The sequence below is a fragment of the Malaclemys terrapin genome, chromosome 2, assembly GCF_027887155.1.
Source record: "Malaclemys terrapin pileata isolate rMalTer1 chromosome 2, rMalTer1.hap1, whole genome shotgun sequence".
Taxonomy (NCBI): domain Eukaryota; kingdom Metazoa; phylum Chordata; order Testudines; family Emydidae; genus Malaclemys; species Malaclemys terrapin.
In genome coordinates this window covers 239,856,231-239,875,795 of record NC_071506.1, presented here as the reverse complement: position 1 = coordinate 239,875,795, position 19,565 = coordinate 239,856,231, and the positions used below count along the sequence as shown (strand labels likewise).

Below are 19,565 nucleotides of genomic sequence, written 5' to 3'. Positions count from 1 at the left end.
CTATTTTATAGAGCAATAAAACCCATTGAATTGTATCTTTTCTCTTTAGCCTCTATCAATGAATGTCAAAGCTAGTCTGTCAACTCATGTTCTGGATATTTCTGAGGCAGAATGAGGGGAAGCCTCAGTTGAGGAAATATGTAAAATCACTTGTAACAGGGCTTGGAAGGCTGGGCGGCCTGGAGTCTAAATGGAGTCTAAATCCACTGTCCTGGGCTACTTCCTGCCAGTGTCTCTTCAGTTTGGGGCATGGCCCCTCTAGTCCGGTTCACTGGGTGGCTCGCCTCCCATAGCGCCACTTGTGGATGTTGGACTGTGCCCTGCTGAGATCCCAGGCTCCTTCGGGTGGGGCAGCTGCAAGTTAGTGAGGCCGAGCCCCACAATGTCTCTGGGCTTCGCTCACTTACCTCAGGTGCCAGAGGTTCCTAGGTCTCCACTGCAGTCTCCCTTGGCTGGAGAGACAGTGTTTACGCCCAGGTGGCTGCCTTGATTGGCTGGCTCCTACCTCTTCACCAGTCAGCCCCAAACTGAGCCAGGTTCTTTCCTTTTCTCCCTGCTCCAGGCCTGGAATTAGCTGCAGGTATACCGGGACAGGGCTAGCTGGGCACAAAGGTTCTCTTTAATCCCTGGTGTGCTGGCAGGCAGATTCTCTGCTTCATCACATGATTCTTAATCATTTATTTCCCAGGTATTAGTAGTTGAAATATTATTGATGCTTGTGGATGTGGCATTTGGTCATCTTGTTCTTTAGAGCAGTGGTTCTCAATCAGGGGCATATGTACCCCTAAGGATACACAGGTTCTTCCCGTGGGTATAGCAACTCATCTAGATCAGTGGTTCTCAACCAGGGGTCCGGGCAGGTTTCAGGGGGTCCTCCAAGCAGGGCCAGCATTATACTAGTTGGGGCCCAGGGCAGAAAGCCGAAGCGCCCCCCCCCCCCCCCCCCGCATTGGGCTGAAGCCCAGGGCCCTGAGTCCTGTCTCTTGGGGCTGAAGCCAAAGCCTGAGCAACTTAACTTGCTACCTGCTAACTTTGGCCCTAGCTTTTATATGCAGAAAACCAGTTGTTGTGGCACAGGTGGGCCGTGGAGTTTTTATATCATGTTGGGGGGGGCCTCAGAAAGAAAAAGATTGAGAACTCCGATCTAGATATCTGCCTAGTTTTTTACAATAGGCTACATTAAAAGCACTAGTGAAGTCAGTACAAACTAAAATTTAATACAGACAATGACTTGTTTATACTGCTCTATATACTATACACTGAAATGTAAGTACAATATTTATATTCCAATTGATTTATTTTATAATTCTATGGTAAAAATAAGAAAGTAAGCTATTTGTCAGTAATACTGTGCTGTGACACTTGTATCTTTTTGTCTGGTTTTGTAAGCAAGTAGTTTTTAAATGAGGTGAAAGTTGGGAGTATGCAAGACAAATCAGACTCCCGAAAGGGGTACAGTAGTCTGGAAAGGTTGAGAGCCCCTGCTTTGGAGAACACACTTATATTGTGAGGAAAAGACTCTTGGTGCCATCCAGAGCTCACCAGTTTGAGTTCTCAGGCCTTGTTACAACTTTCCCACAAAGTGGCAGATGCCACTAATACACTGGGTTTTGGACATGTCACACCAGCTCAGCAGGCTATTTACAATTTGCACTGTACTTATAGACTAAAGAAATATAGATGCTCAGAATCCAAAGGCCGTCCGATGATAGTAGTTTTAAAGCATGTACCGTTTTGTACCTCAAGTTCAAAGAGTCCTATGAAAGTTGAAATGCGAGCCTTAACTTGTGTAACAGCAAAACAAAAATACAGATCCTGGAAAAACAAAGCACAAATACGAGTTAAAAGCAGAGTATCCGCTCCAGCGTCATGATCCTGCCAATTCAATGGGGATCCGCTATGTTGACCTCTTTGCCAGATGACAGCAGGAGTTTTGAAGGTTTGCGTCAACCATATTTGAATGGAGATTATAGAAATTAATAAAATATTCAGGAAAATGTTACCTAGGAGATTAGAAAGATATTCTGGTAAATATATATTTATATGCACGGAGACATAAATTTAGATCCTTTTAACAAACCCACAGATTTTTAAAAGTACCTTGTTGCATGGATGAATGCCTCTAAGTCATTACATTTTACCAGGTAAAGCAAATAAGTAGTAGAGAGAAATATTAATTGCCAGAAATATTATTTGAGAGACTGAGTTACTCTGAGTTGTATTGTGTATTGGTATTCTGACAATTTTTAAGTTTTGTTAAAAAATTATTTTTAAAAGACAGCACACTGAGTATATAAAATAGCCATTTATGCCTTAAACTACACTGTTACATTAGAAAATACATCACCAAAATGATTAATTTTTGTGTTTAAAAAACATACATACAAGAGAAAAATACTTAAATTTTGGCACGACATGGACTAAACATGGTTTGTTTAAAGAAATGGATTTCTCCGTGCTGTGATCTATTATCTATGTTCTTCTAAAATGCATGGATTAGTGGATAGCCAGATTGTTGAATACTTTGCCCTGCAAAGCCGGTGTACTGATAAACTTGACAATGATGATAAAGTATTGTAGAGTAGTGGAAACTAATTTTTCAACATTTTTAGCCTCTTTAAAACAGCTATCTAGGATTTTATAATTGTGCTTTTCACTAGAATATCTGTGTGTCTAGATAATAAAAATGCTACTTTAGATTTAATAAAGCCTCAATATATCCCGCAAACTTCAGTCTTGCTCCAGTATGAAAGTGAGAAGGAATAATGCATCACATGTGGGAGGTGCTTTAGAAATGTCAGACATGATTATATTTCAGATTCGCAAAGATGTGATGCTAGTAAGGCAAGTGTACCATCCTACCAACAAAATGTCAGCACATCTTCCTCAAATGGTAATGCTAAGGACTTTCTGGCTTAGCAGAGATCCATTGATTTTTTGAGCTAATTTTTCCACTATTTCCTAGATCAATTCTTTCTAAATCAAACATTAAAAAAACTAAATTTCTATAGAAATGAGTCTAAAAATCTTTGAATCTGGCTGTTACTTTGAAAGAACTCACTTTTTCCTTAGAATTCTCAGTTGATCATAAAGACAGTGAGAAGAAACTTTGATATTTATTAATATGTTTATTTTAAAGATCGTTTCCTTAATGTAACAAATATAAAAAGTTATCAGTGTTTTACAAATTGTCAAAAATGTCCAAAGTACAAAAAAGATACGATACACTAGTTAAATGGAAATGATTGTACAATCTGGCACTGAAGTACTTAATACTGTGGGCATGCACACTGTACACCAGAAAAGCGCATGCATTATTTGCACAAATAAGGAAATAAGACATGATTACTGCATTATCTGTTTACAAATTCATTGCTTCTGTCAATTTTCTTTCTTCAGGGATACCATTTACCTGTAAATAAATAAGAAAATATATAATCCATTAATGGTTACAGCCCCTCTTAGAATACAGAACTATATTGTCACCATTATAAATAGGAATTGCGTATCCTTTCCCTAAGCCTCAAGAACTCAAAGTATGCATTAGAACTGTCAGCAACTCAAGCCTATGGCCACCCAACTGTCCATGTTTGATGTAAAGTATGACAACTTCAGACTTTTTTTTTTTTTTTCCAGATTCTTCCAAACCTGAATCCAAATCCAAATATGTCTCCCTGTTTAGAATTCCGGTATTTAGACAGGCCTGTCTATGCTTTTAGCTTGTTTGGACTAAGCAAGTATGGTAGATGTGAATAACAACTCTTTTTTTGATGTAAGGATGACCACGCTATCTGAAATCCACTCACTTTGAAGATACTTTTCATCTCCTAGACCAAAGAATTTTTGGGTAGAGGGGTAGGGAAGAATCAATGTGACTGTGAATCTATCCCTCTAGAATCATAGGACTGGAAGGCACCTCTAGAGGTCATCTAGTCCAATCCCCTGCACTCATGGCAGGACTAAATATTATCTAGACCATCCCTGACAGGTGTCTGTCTAACTTGTTTTTAACCATCTCCAATGATGGAGATTCCACAACCTCCCTATGCAATTTATTCCAGTGTTTAACCACCCTGTCAGGAAGTTTTTCCTAATGTCTAACCTAAACCTCCCTTGCTGCAATTTAAGCCCATTGCTTTTTTGTCCTATCCTCCGAGGTTAAGAAGAACAATTTTTCTCCCTCCTCCTCCTCTTTTCCAGACTAAACAAACCCAATTTTTTCAATCGTCCCTCACAGGTCCTAGACCTTTAATCATTTTTGTTGCTCTTCTCCAGACTTTTTGTCCACAACTTTCCTGAAATGTGGTGCTCAGAACTGGACACAATACTCCAGCTGAGGCCTAATTAGCATAGAGTAGAATGGAAGAATGACTTCTCATGTCTTGCTTACTACTCCTGCTTAGGTAGGATGGGGAAGGGGGGATGGAAAGCCTGTTCATGGCCCTGTCCTGGGGCACAGAGGCTGGTCCTTACCAGTACTGAAATGAGCCCCTGGCAGACTGGCCTGGTAGGGAGCTGTGGTGCGCTGGAGGGGGAAGGGCTGTGTCTCTGCTGCTGAGGTAGGGGGTGTATTTCATGTGCTGTGAGGCTGTGATGGCAACTCCCTCCCAGGGTCCCTGGAAGTGTGGCACGGGGCAGGGGGCAGAGAAGCAAAGACCCTAAATCCCTTCCTCCCAAGAAGCCTCAAGCTAGCAGGGAGGGATAAGAAGCAGGGTAGGGGAGGCAGGGGCACTCTAAAAGTCTGATTCTCCTGGGTTTCTTTGTGTGGTTTTTAACTCTCAAACTCTTGAAAGCTAATAGGTACTGAAATCACTTGTATGTATGCCTGTGTCCCCCATATGTATGTGTATGTATTATTGAAATATCACTAAAAATACCTTCCACTTTTCAATGCAATATAATGTATGAAGATTTTAATTTTTTTTAAATGTAGGCTTGCCCAAGGACAAAAATACAGTGCTCAGTGAAGTTTGTTGCTCACCGAGAACAAAGAAAATTTAGAGGGAATGTTGGTCCCTATGCTGAAGAACCTACCCAAAGCCCCTTTTTACAAATTGTATAGAAAATGGGGGTATTTAATCTCTGAGGCACCTCTAACTGCTACAAAGAACATTTTTGTACAGTTCATTTTTGTTTATATAAACTGGCTACCTCTCAGACAATGCAACAACCTGAAACTTAGTATAAAGTGAGCTGAGCTCACGGTTATAGGAAAAGTAATATCTTTTAGTGGACCAACTTCTGTTGGTGAGAGAGAGAAGATTTTGAGCTACATACAGCTCCTCTTCACATCTGACACGAAGAAGAGCCCTGTGTAGCTGGAGAGCCTGTTGGTGAAAGAGACAAAAGTTGGTCCAATAAAAGATATTACCACACCCACCTCGCGTCTCTAATATCTTGGGATCAACATAGCTATGACAATGCAAAGTTATGGAAAATACATTTTTGAAAGGGTTTTTACACTTTTTCTAGAACATTCTCTATTTACTGTTGGGTACAGATGGGGTAGTTTTACTAAAATAGTGTATTACAGAAAACAAGATAAAGGTGTAGGATTAACCATACGGAGGGTTGTAAAATGTATTTTTATATAATTTTTTGTTATGGGGTAGGGGGCAAATGTGCTGCTTTGTATTTCATGCCTTTGTTTGCATTGAGCATGTATTTAAAGTCCTGGGCATCCCTTTTTTTTTTTTTTTTTTGTGGCACTGCAGGGTCGACTGAAATCCCAATGGGAAAAAGACATGAGCCCAGAAATCTAACCTATGCCACCTGGCAACAATCCCTAAGGGACCATACAAAAGCTGGGGATAGCTGAAGTGCACTGAGCTCTGCCCTTCTCCCCAATGTGGCCTCTATGTTGGGGCTGGATGGAGGATGTGGCAGAGGAGCTAGGTACATGAGCTGACAGTTCTTCCACAATAGGAAAACTTATAGCTAGCCTGATGTGGCTATTTCCCTAAAAGGGGCAGCATGGAACACACCAGAACAAATAGACAGTCATGTGAGAGCTAACTTTGGAGACGTCAGAACAAGCACTTCTTATTTGGGGGAAAGGGAAGGAAGGGACATATAACAGCTTGTCAACAACCTCGAACCTGAATTGCAAAATGAAACACCTTTCTGATCAGATAAGCTAGGAGACATGATGGCAGATTACATTCCCATTGTATTTTCCCCTTCTGCTGCTAAACCTCTTTTGTTTCCCCTCAAATGAGCAAAAACTGGGATTTTCACCACCATTCATATTTACTAACAATTTACTAATATTTCACAGAAATTTTACCCTCAATCGCTAGAGATCTAAATTATGTGGCAGAAGTTGCCAAGTAGAGTGCTTTCAGCGTCGAGGTGCAGAGGACATGGATGCTTCAGGTAGTCCGGTTTCTCCTTGAACACTGACATCCCCAGTGAGAATAGCAACTTCAGTAACTATTTCTATTCCTTCTATTTGCTGTGCCCAGCACTTTCATAATTCCAAAACATTTTATGGAAAGACTACCTGCCACTACATTTCAGTGAAATGGCAACACTGTATTGTTTCTAGTAAAAAATATTGAAGAAGGGGGACACATCATTTTCAAATGCTCTCAAAAAGAACAGTGAATGCTCTGCAAGTTTTTTCTGTCTAGAACTATGCACTTCAATCTGACCTTGTCTAAAACTTGGTTTCTTTTGAGTGGAAAATAGTTTGTTTGTTTGTTTGTTTTTAAGGCTGAATTGTGTGGTGTTTTTACAACTGACCAAAACACACTTTTCTCTGTGGGATGAGCTTCACTAAATTTAAACCATAAGCCTCAGGACAGAGATCCACTGTGCCACCTACCACTTTCTTAAAATTATCTGAAAACATAATTAAAAAACATTTAATGATATTGTGCAGAATTATCAAATTTTATACATGTGTTTTTAATTCTTAGATAACTAAAAAACACAAGGGCATAAACATCTATTATATACTTGCCTCAAATCTTTGAAATGTTGTCATACGAAATTCTCCTTTAATCCCCGAAAGCAGTAATGAAGAAGAAGAATTTTGAATGAAAACACCAAACAAGGGTTTCTTACATATAAGACAAACCTTTGTTTAAGAGGTGCACACACATCATGATACGTATAACTCTTGTTTCTGCTGTTGTGGATACTTTCCTTCCCATGAGCAATCTCAGACTTGGTTGTCCCTAGCATACCCATTGAATAACCCACCCATTTTGGCCCCTATATTTTCCTAGTATGATTCTTATCCTCTTTCCTACAAATGTAGATTTCTTTCTCAAATCAGAGATGCTAACTGAAGATAAGCAGCTGAGGCCTCACATTTTTGCGCTCTAGACAGATGGAATTCATTCACTAAGGCCAATGGAAATTACAGCATGGATTTAATTGTTCTGTCCAGAAATTCCCCGATCTCCATTGTTTATATCTGGTAAAAGCAAGATAAAAGTGCTACTTTATCACTCACTGTCCTTGACAGTAGCAAGAAGAAATTAGATGTGGCTAGCTCATGGGGTGAGAGGGGCTAGTCTATGTAAGAAGATCTCTGTTTTAACTTCACTGGATCTATGTTACTAGCCCCACTTGCATTGTAACCTTTCTGCCTACTCTCAAGCTGCCCCCTGCCAAACGTTTCCAATGATTTCTCCATGAAAACTGGAACTATAATTTTGCAACATCTTATTACATTTCAAAATTGCTTCCACAGGCCAAAGGTTGAGTAAGTATTGGGTGCTGATTGCTCCCCATTATCACCTGATCTTTCAGCATTTTTTTTTATACTGACCTGCAGTTTGCTGCTGTGGAATCTGAGTCTGATGTGGCAGGTTCCTAAAAATAATAATTTAACATCTTTAAAACATCTATATATTATGTACGGTGCACATCTATGAATACAGTCATGGTATTTAAACTGTACACGCATCATTCTTCTATGAGGCAATAACCTACTTTTCCCCATGTGGATAAACCAAGTGACCAAAAGGCTAAGCAGTTCAACATGAGCAAGGAACTAGATTATTGCTAAAGCATGGTAGTATGATTCTCATTATGTAACCCATGTTCAAATAATAAATTACTAAGTGAAAAATGTAGCACAACAGAAGGAAGGTGAAGCAAGCTGAATTCTAAAAATGTAGACACCTGAAATACAGAAATGTAAAGATAGACCAGTATAACTATAAGGGAAATTTCTTATTTTGGAAGAAAAGAGAAACTACTTTTTGGATTTTTTTTTTTGAAGTGGCTATTTGAGGAGGTTTTAAATGTTAGAAGTAGTAGAGCTGTCAATTAATTGCAGTTAACTCATGCAATTAATTCAAAAAATGAATCACAGTTTTAATCGCATAATTAAGCAATAGAATACCAAGTAAAATTTATTAAATATTTTTGGATGTTTTTCTATATTTTCAAATATATTGATTTCAATTACAACACAGAATACAAAGTGTAAAGTGCTCACTTTATATTATTAGTTTTGATTACTAATATGTGCACTCTAAAAATGATAAACAAAAGAAATAGTATTTTTCAATTCACCTCGTACGAGTGCTATAGTGCAATCTTATCATCACGAAAGCGCAATTTACAAAGACTTAGATTTTTTTTTGTTACATAACTGCACTCAAAAACAAACCAATGTAAAACTTTAGATCTTACAAGTCCACTCAGTCCTCCTCCTTGTTCAGCCAATTGCAAAGACAAACAAGTTTGTTTACATTTACGGGAGATATTGTAAATAATAAGCAGGCAGCATTGTCACCTGTAAGTGAGAAGAAGGCATTCGTACTTTTGTAGCCGGCATTGTAATGTATTTACATGCCAGATGTGCTAAACATTCATATGCCCCTTCATGCTTCGGTCACCATTCCAGAGCACATGTTTCCATACTGGTGATACTCGTTAAAAAAAATGCATTAATTAAATTTGTGACTGAACTCTTTGGGGGAGAATTGTATGTCTCCAGCTCTGTTTTACCTGCATTCTGCCATATATTTCATATAATATCAGTCTCGGATGATTACCCAGCACATGTTGTTCATTTTAAGAACACTTTCACTGCAGATTTGACAAAACGCAAAGACGGTACCAATGTGAGATTTCTAAAGATAGTACAGCATCTGACCCAAGGTTTAAGAATTTGAACTGCCTTCAAAATCTGAGAGGGACTAGGTGTGGAACATGCTTTCAGAAGTCTTAAAAGAGCAACACTCTGATGCAGAAACTACAGAACCTGAACCACCAAAAAAGAAAATCAATCTTCTGCTGGTGGCATCTGACTCAGATGATGAAAATGAACATGCGCTGTCCACACTGCTTTGGATTGTCATCGAGCAGAACCCATCATCAGCATGGATGCATGTCCTCTGGAATGGGGATTGAAGTATGAAGGGACTTATGAATCTTTAGAACATTTGGCACATAAATATCTTGTGACACTGGCTACAACAGTGCCATATGAGCGTCTGTTCTCACTTTTGGGTGCCATTGTAAACAAGAAGCGAGCAGAATTATCTCCTGAAAATATAAACAAACAAACTTGTTTCTCTGAGCAACTGGCTGAACAAGAAGTAGGACTGAGTGGACTTGTAGGCGCTAAAGTTTTACATTGTTTTATTTTTGAATGCAGGTTTTTTTTACATAATTCTACATTTGTAAATTCAACTTTCATTATAAAGAGATTGCACTACGGTACTTGCAATAGGGGAATTTAAAAATTATTTCTTTTGTTTTTTACAGTGCAAATATTTATCAAAAATAAATATAAACTGAGTACTGTACACGTTGTTATTGTGTGTTGTTATTGGTAGAAAACATCCAAAAACATCTAAATAAATGGTATTCTATTATTGTTTAACAGCGTGATTAATCGTGATTCATTTTTTTAATCACTTGACAGCCCTTGTTAGAAGTAGTCTTAGGAGATGTGGATTAGTGGTCAGAGTGCAGGTGAGGCAATTAAAGCTGCATTTATTTATTTCATTTATAACTAAAAGGAGAAAAAAAAGCATTTATCCTTGGCTCCAGTGTAACAAGAAATTTTGCTTTTAGCTGTTTTGAAAAACCTTGAAACACCTTGATAGAAACCGGCAGGAAAAAACCTCAGAGTGGGTTTAAAAACACTGTAAAATTCACTTCTCACAATTTACATAATTAAGGTGGTGACAGTATCAGGACACTTTGATTTGCATAAAACAGTAATTAGTTCTAAGATTTAGGCTTTAGATAAGTAGAAATTAATATATAAATTTAGAGAGTGGAAAATTCCAGAAGTTTCCAGCAACTCAGGGGAAGGAGCTCTACCCAAGATGGCATTGGGGGAAGAGCTCTGTATCTAAAAATAGGTATGACATAATGGGGAGGAGCTAGAAAAGCTAGAAGCTGATTAGCTGAGATGAGCTGACCTTGAGAGAGCAACTAGTATATAAGGCCAACAGCTAGTAGGCTGAAAATGTGGGGGTTTTGGGGCTTGTGAAGATCAGAAGCCTCAAGCAGCAACCAGAACAACAGCAGCAGCTAAGACAACTGCAGCAGCATCTTAAGAAGATTCCAGAAAACAGTTACCCGGAAAAACAGCAGCAGCATTCTAAAGGTCACCCTAGCAACGACTTTCATAGCAGTGCAATTGGCAGCAACAGCCTGCAGCTGCCACTACGCCTGCAGCAGCAGCAACCATCATCTCCAGGTACTGCCACCATCATCTCCAGATACTGACAGAGCAGAAGGGCCCCTGAGACGAGTCAGAGGGAATTAAGAAGATAGAGCGTAAGTCTGATTTTACCAACTCCTGTTAAAGGGTTTTTGGGTTTGTCTGTCAGTAAAGCTGGATGCCTGTGCTTCTGAATGAGATCTCCCCTGCCATCTTGTGACTGGCTGATCACCGCTCACAGAATGTTAAATATTAAATGATTAGATATTAAATGTTAGATGTTAAATGTTTAGTGTTAAGTAGTAATGTTAGTGTTTAATAAATGTTTTCTTTTTAATCTGTGAATATGATAATGGTTTCTCATGTGTGTATATAGAGGTCGCGTATACTACATTGTATTAAGTATGGTATTAGATTTTAACACTAAGACTAAAGCCTTTTTGTATGCAGGGTCCCTATATGCCTATTACATTTTAAATGCTACATAGACTATGTCTCCTGTGTATTTTATTTTGTTGCACTGCTTTATTGTATAATTCTTAAATGTAATTCTATTGTGTTTAATTAAGTCCTGTTATCTTTTCTTGCTTTATTAAACTCTCTTTATTTTTTTTTATTTCTGTTAAATAAATAAATCTTTTGTTTTTGAAGAATTTCTACTTGTGTGGGTCAATCCTTGAGCGGAAGGCTGTATCCATGCCCTTTCAGGGGTTAGCTAAACTAGCTTGCTCTAGGGAGCCCTCTGCAGGTCGGAGACAGGCCCCCTGGTAACACCCTGGCAATTCCTTTAGGACGGGCCACAACCTTGTTACCCTTTTGTTAAATTAGAAGCGCTATTGTAGGCTAACATAATTGGTGGGCTTGTGCTCAAGGCGCTAAGAGCCCCACGCAAATTTGTAGGTAAAATAATTGGTGTCTAAAATTTAAAACACCAGAGCCCCAGTCATGAAAACACCAATACACATGCTTAACTTTACTCACATGAATAATCCCACTAAAGTCAAAGCAACTATTCATCTGAGTAAAATTAAACACGTGCATAAGCATTTGAAAGACCAAGGTCTAGGTGCATAAAGTTAGGCAGGGAAGTATCCTCTCACGGATAGAGGCAACTCCTTAAAAATGGCTAACACAACATATGGGGCATAAATATACTTTCACCACCCCACTTCAGTTGTTTTCAATTCATTAGATGCTGATATAAATGTACTTAACTAATCAGTTCTAATTTCTGATTATACTAGTTAGAAAAGCAAATGGAATGATACAGATAGTGCTTATCAAAATATGGAACTAAATATGTTTTAATTTAACAACTTGCTACTTTATGTGCAGAAGAAGCTGCCCTTCAAAATACAGGAAAGGCCACATAAGCCTGGACAAACTATGCAAAGCCTAATTGGTCTGTTAATTGAGGTCTATTGTAAGCAGCCACATTTTGTGCCAGGTAAGGAAGAAGTGAGAACACTCTGTCAGCAGAAGCTAGGGTATGTCTAGCATAGGACATGCCATATATATTTGCGATTAATATTTTCAGTATACTAAATCAAATCCACACAATTTCTGCATGCCTAATTGTAAAACTACAAGACAAAAACTTAGGTGCAGAAACCATCTTACATATAAAATACAGTATCTTAAAAGTTTTTTTTAACAGATGAGCTGTTTTCTGACTGACTATATCAAAAAGCAAATAGGGATACAGTTTTCCAATAATGGTAGAATAATTTCACTGCACAAAATCCATCAGTCACTATAAACATTTCCATCAGTCACTTAGTATAATGGGAACAAACTGTTTTGGTACTAAGTATCAGAGGGGTAGCCGTGTTAGTCTGAATCTGTAAAAAGCAACAGAGGGTCCTGTGGCACCTTTGAGACTAACAGAAGTACTGGGAGCATAAGCTTTCGTGGGTCAGAACCTCACTGAAGAAGTGAGGTTCTGACCCATGAAAGCTTATGCTCCCAGTACTTCTGTTAGTCTCAAAGGTGCCACAGGACACTCTGTTGTTTTGGTACTAGAGTATTGTGAAAGTATGAATGCTTCCTGCTTTAAAAACAAACACTGAGGCAAAGCCTTGGTATCTCCTTAGCATTCATCTATCAGCAGGAGCCCATTATGCTGTGACAACATTGTATTCCTGACATAGTCTCTTCTAGAAAATATGTTGTGTCCTTTCTTGAAGGAACTTCCCCTCACTGTAGTAAAAAGTAAAACAACATTTTCAATGTAACTAGCAAGAATGTACATATTCAATTGATATTTATCATATACAATATTAAGTTTTATGGGAAAACCACAGCAACCTTCACTCAGAAATATAGGACAGCATGACAATGTTACAACCTCCATCTTTTCTACATTCTTTACTTGTATCCAATTTTATAAATACATTTCAGATGTAAATTAAATTTTTACAAAGCATCCACATTGCTTGTTTTACTAATTTAGAGTAATTAAAAGTGTAGTTCTTGTTTCCATATAGAACACTTATGACAGAGAATGAAACCTCATTGAAGCGGATGGGTGTGAGAGACTCCCTTCATTCAGGATAAATGTAAGAAACAGTTAAGGTCCTTATTAAAGCAAAATAGCTGAAACAATAGGAGCCACCATCCAAAACACAGGCCACAAATAAGGCAGTCAGAGAACACTGGTCTACAATTTTTGATAAGTCATCTGCTTCAGAGATAAAATGTGCTATTTATTATATATTTTGATGTGCTGAATTCAAATATGACAATTAAAACAACTGATTGGCTACTGTTTCTAAGATATTTAAGTTTTTACATTTTATGTCTATGTATATTGTGTAGATAGTAGAGTTTTAATCATAAATTGTAAACCTAGGTCTTTTCATGTGTTTATGGTTGCTTTACATGATAATATTTCACCTGTCCTGTTTATATAACACTTTAAAAATCAGCTAAAGGGTTATATAAATAAAATTGATTATGAAACAAAAGGCAAAAAACTATTCTGTACATAGTTTAGTCCTATTCAGGGTCTACTCGGCGCTTCTTGGCTTGTCTCTTGTATTCATTAAATGGAGCATCTCTTGTCACTGTCCAGCAATAGTCTGCAAGCATTGATGGGCTCCATTTGCCCTGATAGCATTTTTCCATTGTTGCAACGTCCTGGTGAAATCGCTCGCCGTGCTCGTCGCTCACTGCTCCGCAGTTCGGTGGAAAAAAATCTAGAGGAGAGTGCAAAAAATGTATCTTTAGTGACACGTTGCAACCAAGGCTTTTGTATGCCTTGAGGAGGTTTTCCACCAACAACCTGTAGTTGTCTGCCTTGTTGTTTCCGTGAAAATTTATTGCCACTAACTGGAAGGCTTTCCATGCTGTCTTTTCCTTGCCACGCAGTGCATGGTCAAATGCATCATCTCGAAGAAGTTCACGAATCTGAGGACTAACAAAGACACCTTCCTTTATCTTAGCTTCACTTAACCTTGGAAATTTTCCACGGAGGTACTTGAAAGTTGCTTGTGTTTTGTCAATGGCCTTGACAAAGTTCTTCATCAGACCCAGCTTGATGCGTAAGGGTGGTAACAAAATCTTCCTTGATTCAACAAGTGGTGGATGCTGAACACTTTTCCTCCCAGGCTCCAATGACTGTCGGAGTGGCCAATCTTTCTTGATGTAGTGGGAATCTCTTGCACGACTATCCCATTCGCAGAGAAAACAGCAGCAGTTTGTGTATCCAGTCTGCAGACCAAGCAAGAGAGCAACAACCTTCAAATCGCCACAAAGCTGCCACTGATGTTGGTCATAGTTTATGCACCTCAAAAGTTGTTTCATGTTGTCATAGGTTTCCTTCATATGGACTGCATGTCCAACTGGAATTGATGGCAAAACATTGCCATTATGCACTAAAACAGCTTTAAGACTCGTCTTCGATGAATCAATGAACAGTCTCCACTCATCTGGATCGTGAACGATGTTGAGGGCTGCCATCACACCATCGATGTTGTTGCAGGCTACAAAGATCACCTTCCATGAAGAAGAATGGGACAAGATCCTTTTGACGGTCACGGAACATGGAAACCCTAACATCACCTGCCAGGAGACTCCACTGCTGTAGTCTGGAGCCCAACAGCTCTGCCTTACTCTTGGGTAGTTCCAAATCCATGACAAGGTCATTCAGTTCAGAGGAGGAGGATGGGAGAAAATGTGGGTCCTGTGACACTGATGGTTCAGGACCAGAAGTTTCATCCTCTTCCTCGTCTGACTCAAGTGAGAATGATTCTGGTGCATCAGGAACCGGCAGCCCTTCTCCGTGGAGTACTGGGCGTATAGCTGATGGAATGTTTGGATAATGCACAGTCCACTTTTTCTTCTTTGACACACCTTTCCCAACTGGAGGCACCATGCAGAAGTAACAATTGCTGGTATGATCTGTTGGCCCTCTCCAAATCATTGGCACTGCAAAAGGCATAGATTTCCTTTTCCTGTTCAACCACTGGCGAAGATTTGTTGCACAAGTGTTGCAGCATATGTGTGGGGCCCACCTCTTGTCCTGATCTCCAATTTTGCAGCCAAAATAAAGGTGATAGGCTTTCTTAACCATAGTGGTTACACTGCGCTTTTGTGATGCAAAAGTCACTTCACCACAAACATAGCAGAAGTTATCTGCACTGTTCACACAAGTACGAGGCATCTCTGCTCACTTTGGCTAAACAGAAATGTGTCCCTTTGCAAAATCAAACACTGACAAATAAGAGAGCACGACACTGTATGATTTCTAGAGCTGATATAGGGCAATTTGTTCAGCAGAGGGATGTAAGCTTCGTTATGATTGCATCATCCATGACTTCTAGGAATAACATGATGCAATTCATATCATGTATGACGCAATACCAGCTTCAGATTGCATCATTCATTGTTTTGCCTAAAAAGCAAGTACTGTCCAAACCCAGTCATAGATTTATTCCTAGATCCAGTCAAAGATGTATTTTAGTCATTTCTGGTTTAAATTGAGATCCCTTCCCTTTATAACTCACTTATTCTCCGCCATTCCCAAGTCAAGGGTCGTATATACTGACCCAAAAGCATATCTTGAAAACTAGAGCCAATCAACAATTTTAAGCATCATTTTCATTCTCAGTGACCCAGAATTAGTAAAGTTTGACTACATTTATTTCAGAAGCATTTTGGCTGTAGAGCAGTGGAATCTGAGCGATGTGGATGGAGGGGTTTTGCTGCAGAATGAATGCAAACAAGTGAGGGGTGTGTGGCCTGGGTATTGTTTGGTGAAGGTGTTTGTGTCTACCACCAGAAGAAGCCACAGAAGCACTGGAAGCATGGTCCTGAGAGAAAAAGGAGAGAGAGAGATTTTTGAGCAGAGTGCTGGCTGGAAAGGCAGGCCTGGAACTGTAAGCAAAGAAACTACCTCCTGTTGTTTGGTTCCTACTGGGTTCAGGGAAATGGGATTTAGTGTGCATTTTTTGTAAATAAATAAGATTGTATCAAAGAAATATCTGATTCCATTATCAATTTCTCCACCAGATGGAAACAACCCACCAGACCTTGAAAATGGACTAGCTGCCTGGATCAAAAGAGATAACAATACATAATCTGGGAGAGGAGGTAAAGAGACTATCGTGTTGAAGATGATACGGACTTTGGTTCTGCTCCTATAATTCACTACATACAGGCATGCTGCTGCATCTGCAAAGAATCCCCATTGAAGCCATCAGGGCTTCAAGAGGGCAGAGCAGTGAATTGCAGGATTGGCCCCTTAGTATTGTCACTAGTACTGTATTAATTTTATTACAATAACAACTAAAATATGCTAGTGTTGTACAAATCTATAGGGAGAGATAGTCCTTGTAACAAGGAGCTAGATGGGGAGATGTTCCTCAGTGAGATATGCCAAATTGTGAGGTGAACATCATGAAGACTGAGCAATACAAAGAAATCTAAAAAGGTCAGAAATGTGGTCACAAAGTAAGAATCAATTTGAAAAATTATTATCTGTCATGTGGGGCAGGAGATAACAATTGTAAAAAAGACACCGTTTTAAATTTGCTATTTGCCTACAAGGAAAGCACAGCCTGATAATGGCCTCTTGCATTTTCACTTTTCCTCAGCATGTGTTTATATCTGGAACAAATGGGCTACAATCCTGATTATGGGCTGTGGGCATTACCATAATATAAATAATAATATTCCCCAGAGACAAAAAGTGCTTTCATGGAAGGGAGCTATGTCATGGAGCAGGGACATGATAGTCCCTCTCAGTAGACTCAATAATGTGAGGAATGGACAATCTTCAATTCCCATTGCATTGTGGAACCACACCTAAAATGCTGTGTTTAGTTCTCAGTACCTCAATACCAAAAGACAGATAAGTGGGAGAGATATCGGAGAAAAGCAATAAGTAAAATTAGGGGGCTGCAGAGGCATTGAATAATGAGGAAAAAGGAAAGGAACTAAATAGATGGGGGATAGCATTGCTGTCTAAAATATTTGTAAGATCTGAACAAGGGAGAGTGGTTAGAGTGGTAAATGGGGATATAAGGAAAATAACTGGAGCAATAGCTAAATGGTAGGAAAAGTTATCAAACAGAGATGTGTGAGACTGTGGAATAAATGCCCAAGAAAGGTGCAGGATTCCCCATTATATGAGACATTTAGGGTCCGATTCTGATAACCTTATTCAGATTGATTAATACCTTATTTGGTGAGTAGTCACACCGAAATCAGTTAGAGGAGTAAGCTATTACACAACTTGAATAAAGATATCACAATTTGGCCCATAAAGACTGATGAAAGCACTTTAAGAAACAACCTCTTTTTGGCATATTAAGCATATTCTCACCAGCAACCACGCACCGCACCATAACAACTCTAACTCAGGAACCAACCCATGCAACAAACCTCGATGCCAACTCTGCCCACATATCTACACCAGCAACACCATCACTGGACCTAACCAGATCAGCTACAACATCACTGGTTCATTCACCTGCACGTCCACCAATGTTATATATGCCATCATATGCCAGCAATGCCCCTCTGCTATGTACATTGGCCAAACTGGACAGTCACTACGCAAGAGGATAAATGGACACAAGTCAGATATCAGGAATGGCAATATACAAAAACCTGTAGGAGAACACTTCAACCTCCCTGGCCACACAATAGCAGATGTAAAGGTAGCCATCTTACAGCAAAAAAACTTCAGGACCAGACTCCAAAGAGAAACTGCTGAGCTCCAGTTCATTTGCAAATTTGACACCATCAGATCAGGATTAAACAAAGACTGTGAATGGCTATCCAACTACAGAAGCAGTTTCTCCTCCCTTGGTGTTCACACCTCAACTGCTAGCAGAGCACCTCACCCTCCCTGATTGAACTAACCTCGTTATCTCCACACTGATATATACCTGCCTCTGGAGATTTCCATTACTTGCATCTGAAGAAGTGAGGTTCTTACCCACGAAAGCTTATGCTCCCAGTACTTCTGTTAGTCTCAAAGGTGCCACAGGACTCTCTGTTGCTTTTTAGCTGGGCATACACATTCTTCTCATCTCCAACATCTTCCTTATTAATGGCAGATTCTTTCTTGGATTGATTTTCCCCCACATAAAGATAAGATAAGCAGTTTCTTTGCCTTTGTTTAGAATGCTCTCAGATTTGGAAATATAACAGACCTTTCAAAAAATCATGGGGGGCAGCCCTAATTTTAAACTAGAGGTTTACTAAATATGTTATGTATGCTGAAGAAATTAACTCCATCATATTTTATTTCCTGCATTAACAATGTTATTGTGTCCTTCACATTAGATTACTACCCCACATTTGGGCATTAGCAGATTGTTACTGAATGTTCCCTACTAATTTTGTCCTATTCTCCATTACATCTTTATAACTGAAACAGAAGCCAATCAATGAAGGTGAATTTGATGTTTAAATCCATTAATTACAGCAAAAAAACAAAAATTATTTATTTAAAAGCACAAATAGGAATGCTTCTTGCTCTTAAAAATGTCAATTAACTGCTGACGATGAGCCAGCAGAGGACGTATGGGAAAATGTTTTTGTGAAACTTCAACCGTAATGGCTATTTTTTGTTTTGTTTCCATTGACTTCAGAGGAAAAACAACTGAAAATGACTGCAAAGGGCGGGAGTAAGCATGTTTGAGCAGAGGAAAGCAGAAAAACATTTTTCTAAACCAATTTATTTCATATTCTCTAATGTATTTTTACTGAGATATCTATTTAAAAGTACAGGTTGAGACAAGACTGCAACAATGTTGCCTGAATAACTCTGGAGAGAATTTTAATCCTTTCTATTTAATCCACTATTATGATGTTGGTATCCAAAATATGTCTTAATATTTATACAGTGTAGATATGAAACAAGATTACATTACTAAAGTGACATTCAGTTAAGAACTATGTGTCCTATATGAAATACGAATCAGAGGTAGTCCTTACTCTGGCCCTAACCTGCTACATATAATTCTTCTTTAAAATGAAAATCTTATACTCTAATGCAATGACAGTAAAGAGACACTGTCGAGATAAAAAATAATACACGATGTTTTAAAAAGCTCTTTGTGTTACTAATTATAAGATTATTTTTATTACCATTTGTGTTGTTTTATTTACTTTTTGTATTTCATTCAGTTTGGATAGTGAAACTTCAATTTCACTTTCTGGTTTTCCTGCACTAGCGCAATATTATTACTGAGATTTCCAACACTCAAAGAAATTGGAAAGGTCAACAAAAGTAGTTCTAATGTAAACATTAATATTTTCTTTGGAGAACTAGAGAAAAAATAGATTTTCTCTAATTATTGCAGTGTTCTATTTCTAATATAGTATTGCCAAGCATTTACAAATTATGAGTCAGGCCCCAAAACAATCATGTTTTTTATAAAACAAAAAGAACCCAACATTTACTTAGCTA

At 38.6% G+C, this 19,565-nt stretch overlaps 1 protein-coding gene across 9 annotated transcripts in view; it reads right to left on the bottom strand.

The window, feature by feature from the left end:
• Positions 1-3,108: 3,108 nt before the first annotated feature.
• Positions 3,109-19,565, bottom strand: part of SGCE (sarcoglycan epsilon) — a 55,555-nt gene continuing 39,098 nt past the window's right edge. For all 9 annotated transcript variants that reach the window (XM_054020406.1, XM_054020405.1, XM_054020407.1 and 6 more), the window contains 3 exons: positions 7,781-7,824; positions 6,965-6,999; positions 3,109-3,412 (listed from right to left, as the gene is read on the bottom strand). In XM_054020406.1, the coding sequence (XP_053876381.1) occupies positions 3,362-3,412; positions 6,965-6,999; positions 7,781-7,824 (130 nt within the window). In that variant the 3' untranslated portion in view covers positions 3,109-3,361. The remainder of the gene's footprint in view (positions 3,413-6,964; positions 7,000-7,780; positions 7,825-19,565) is intronic.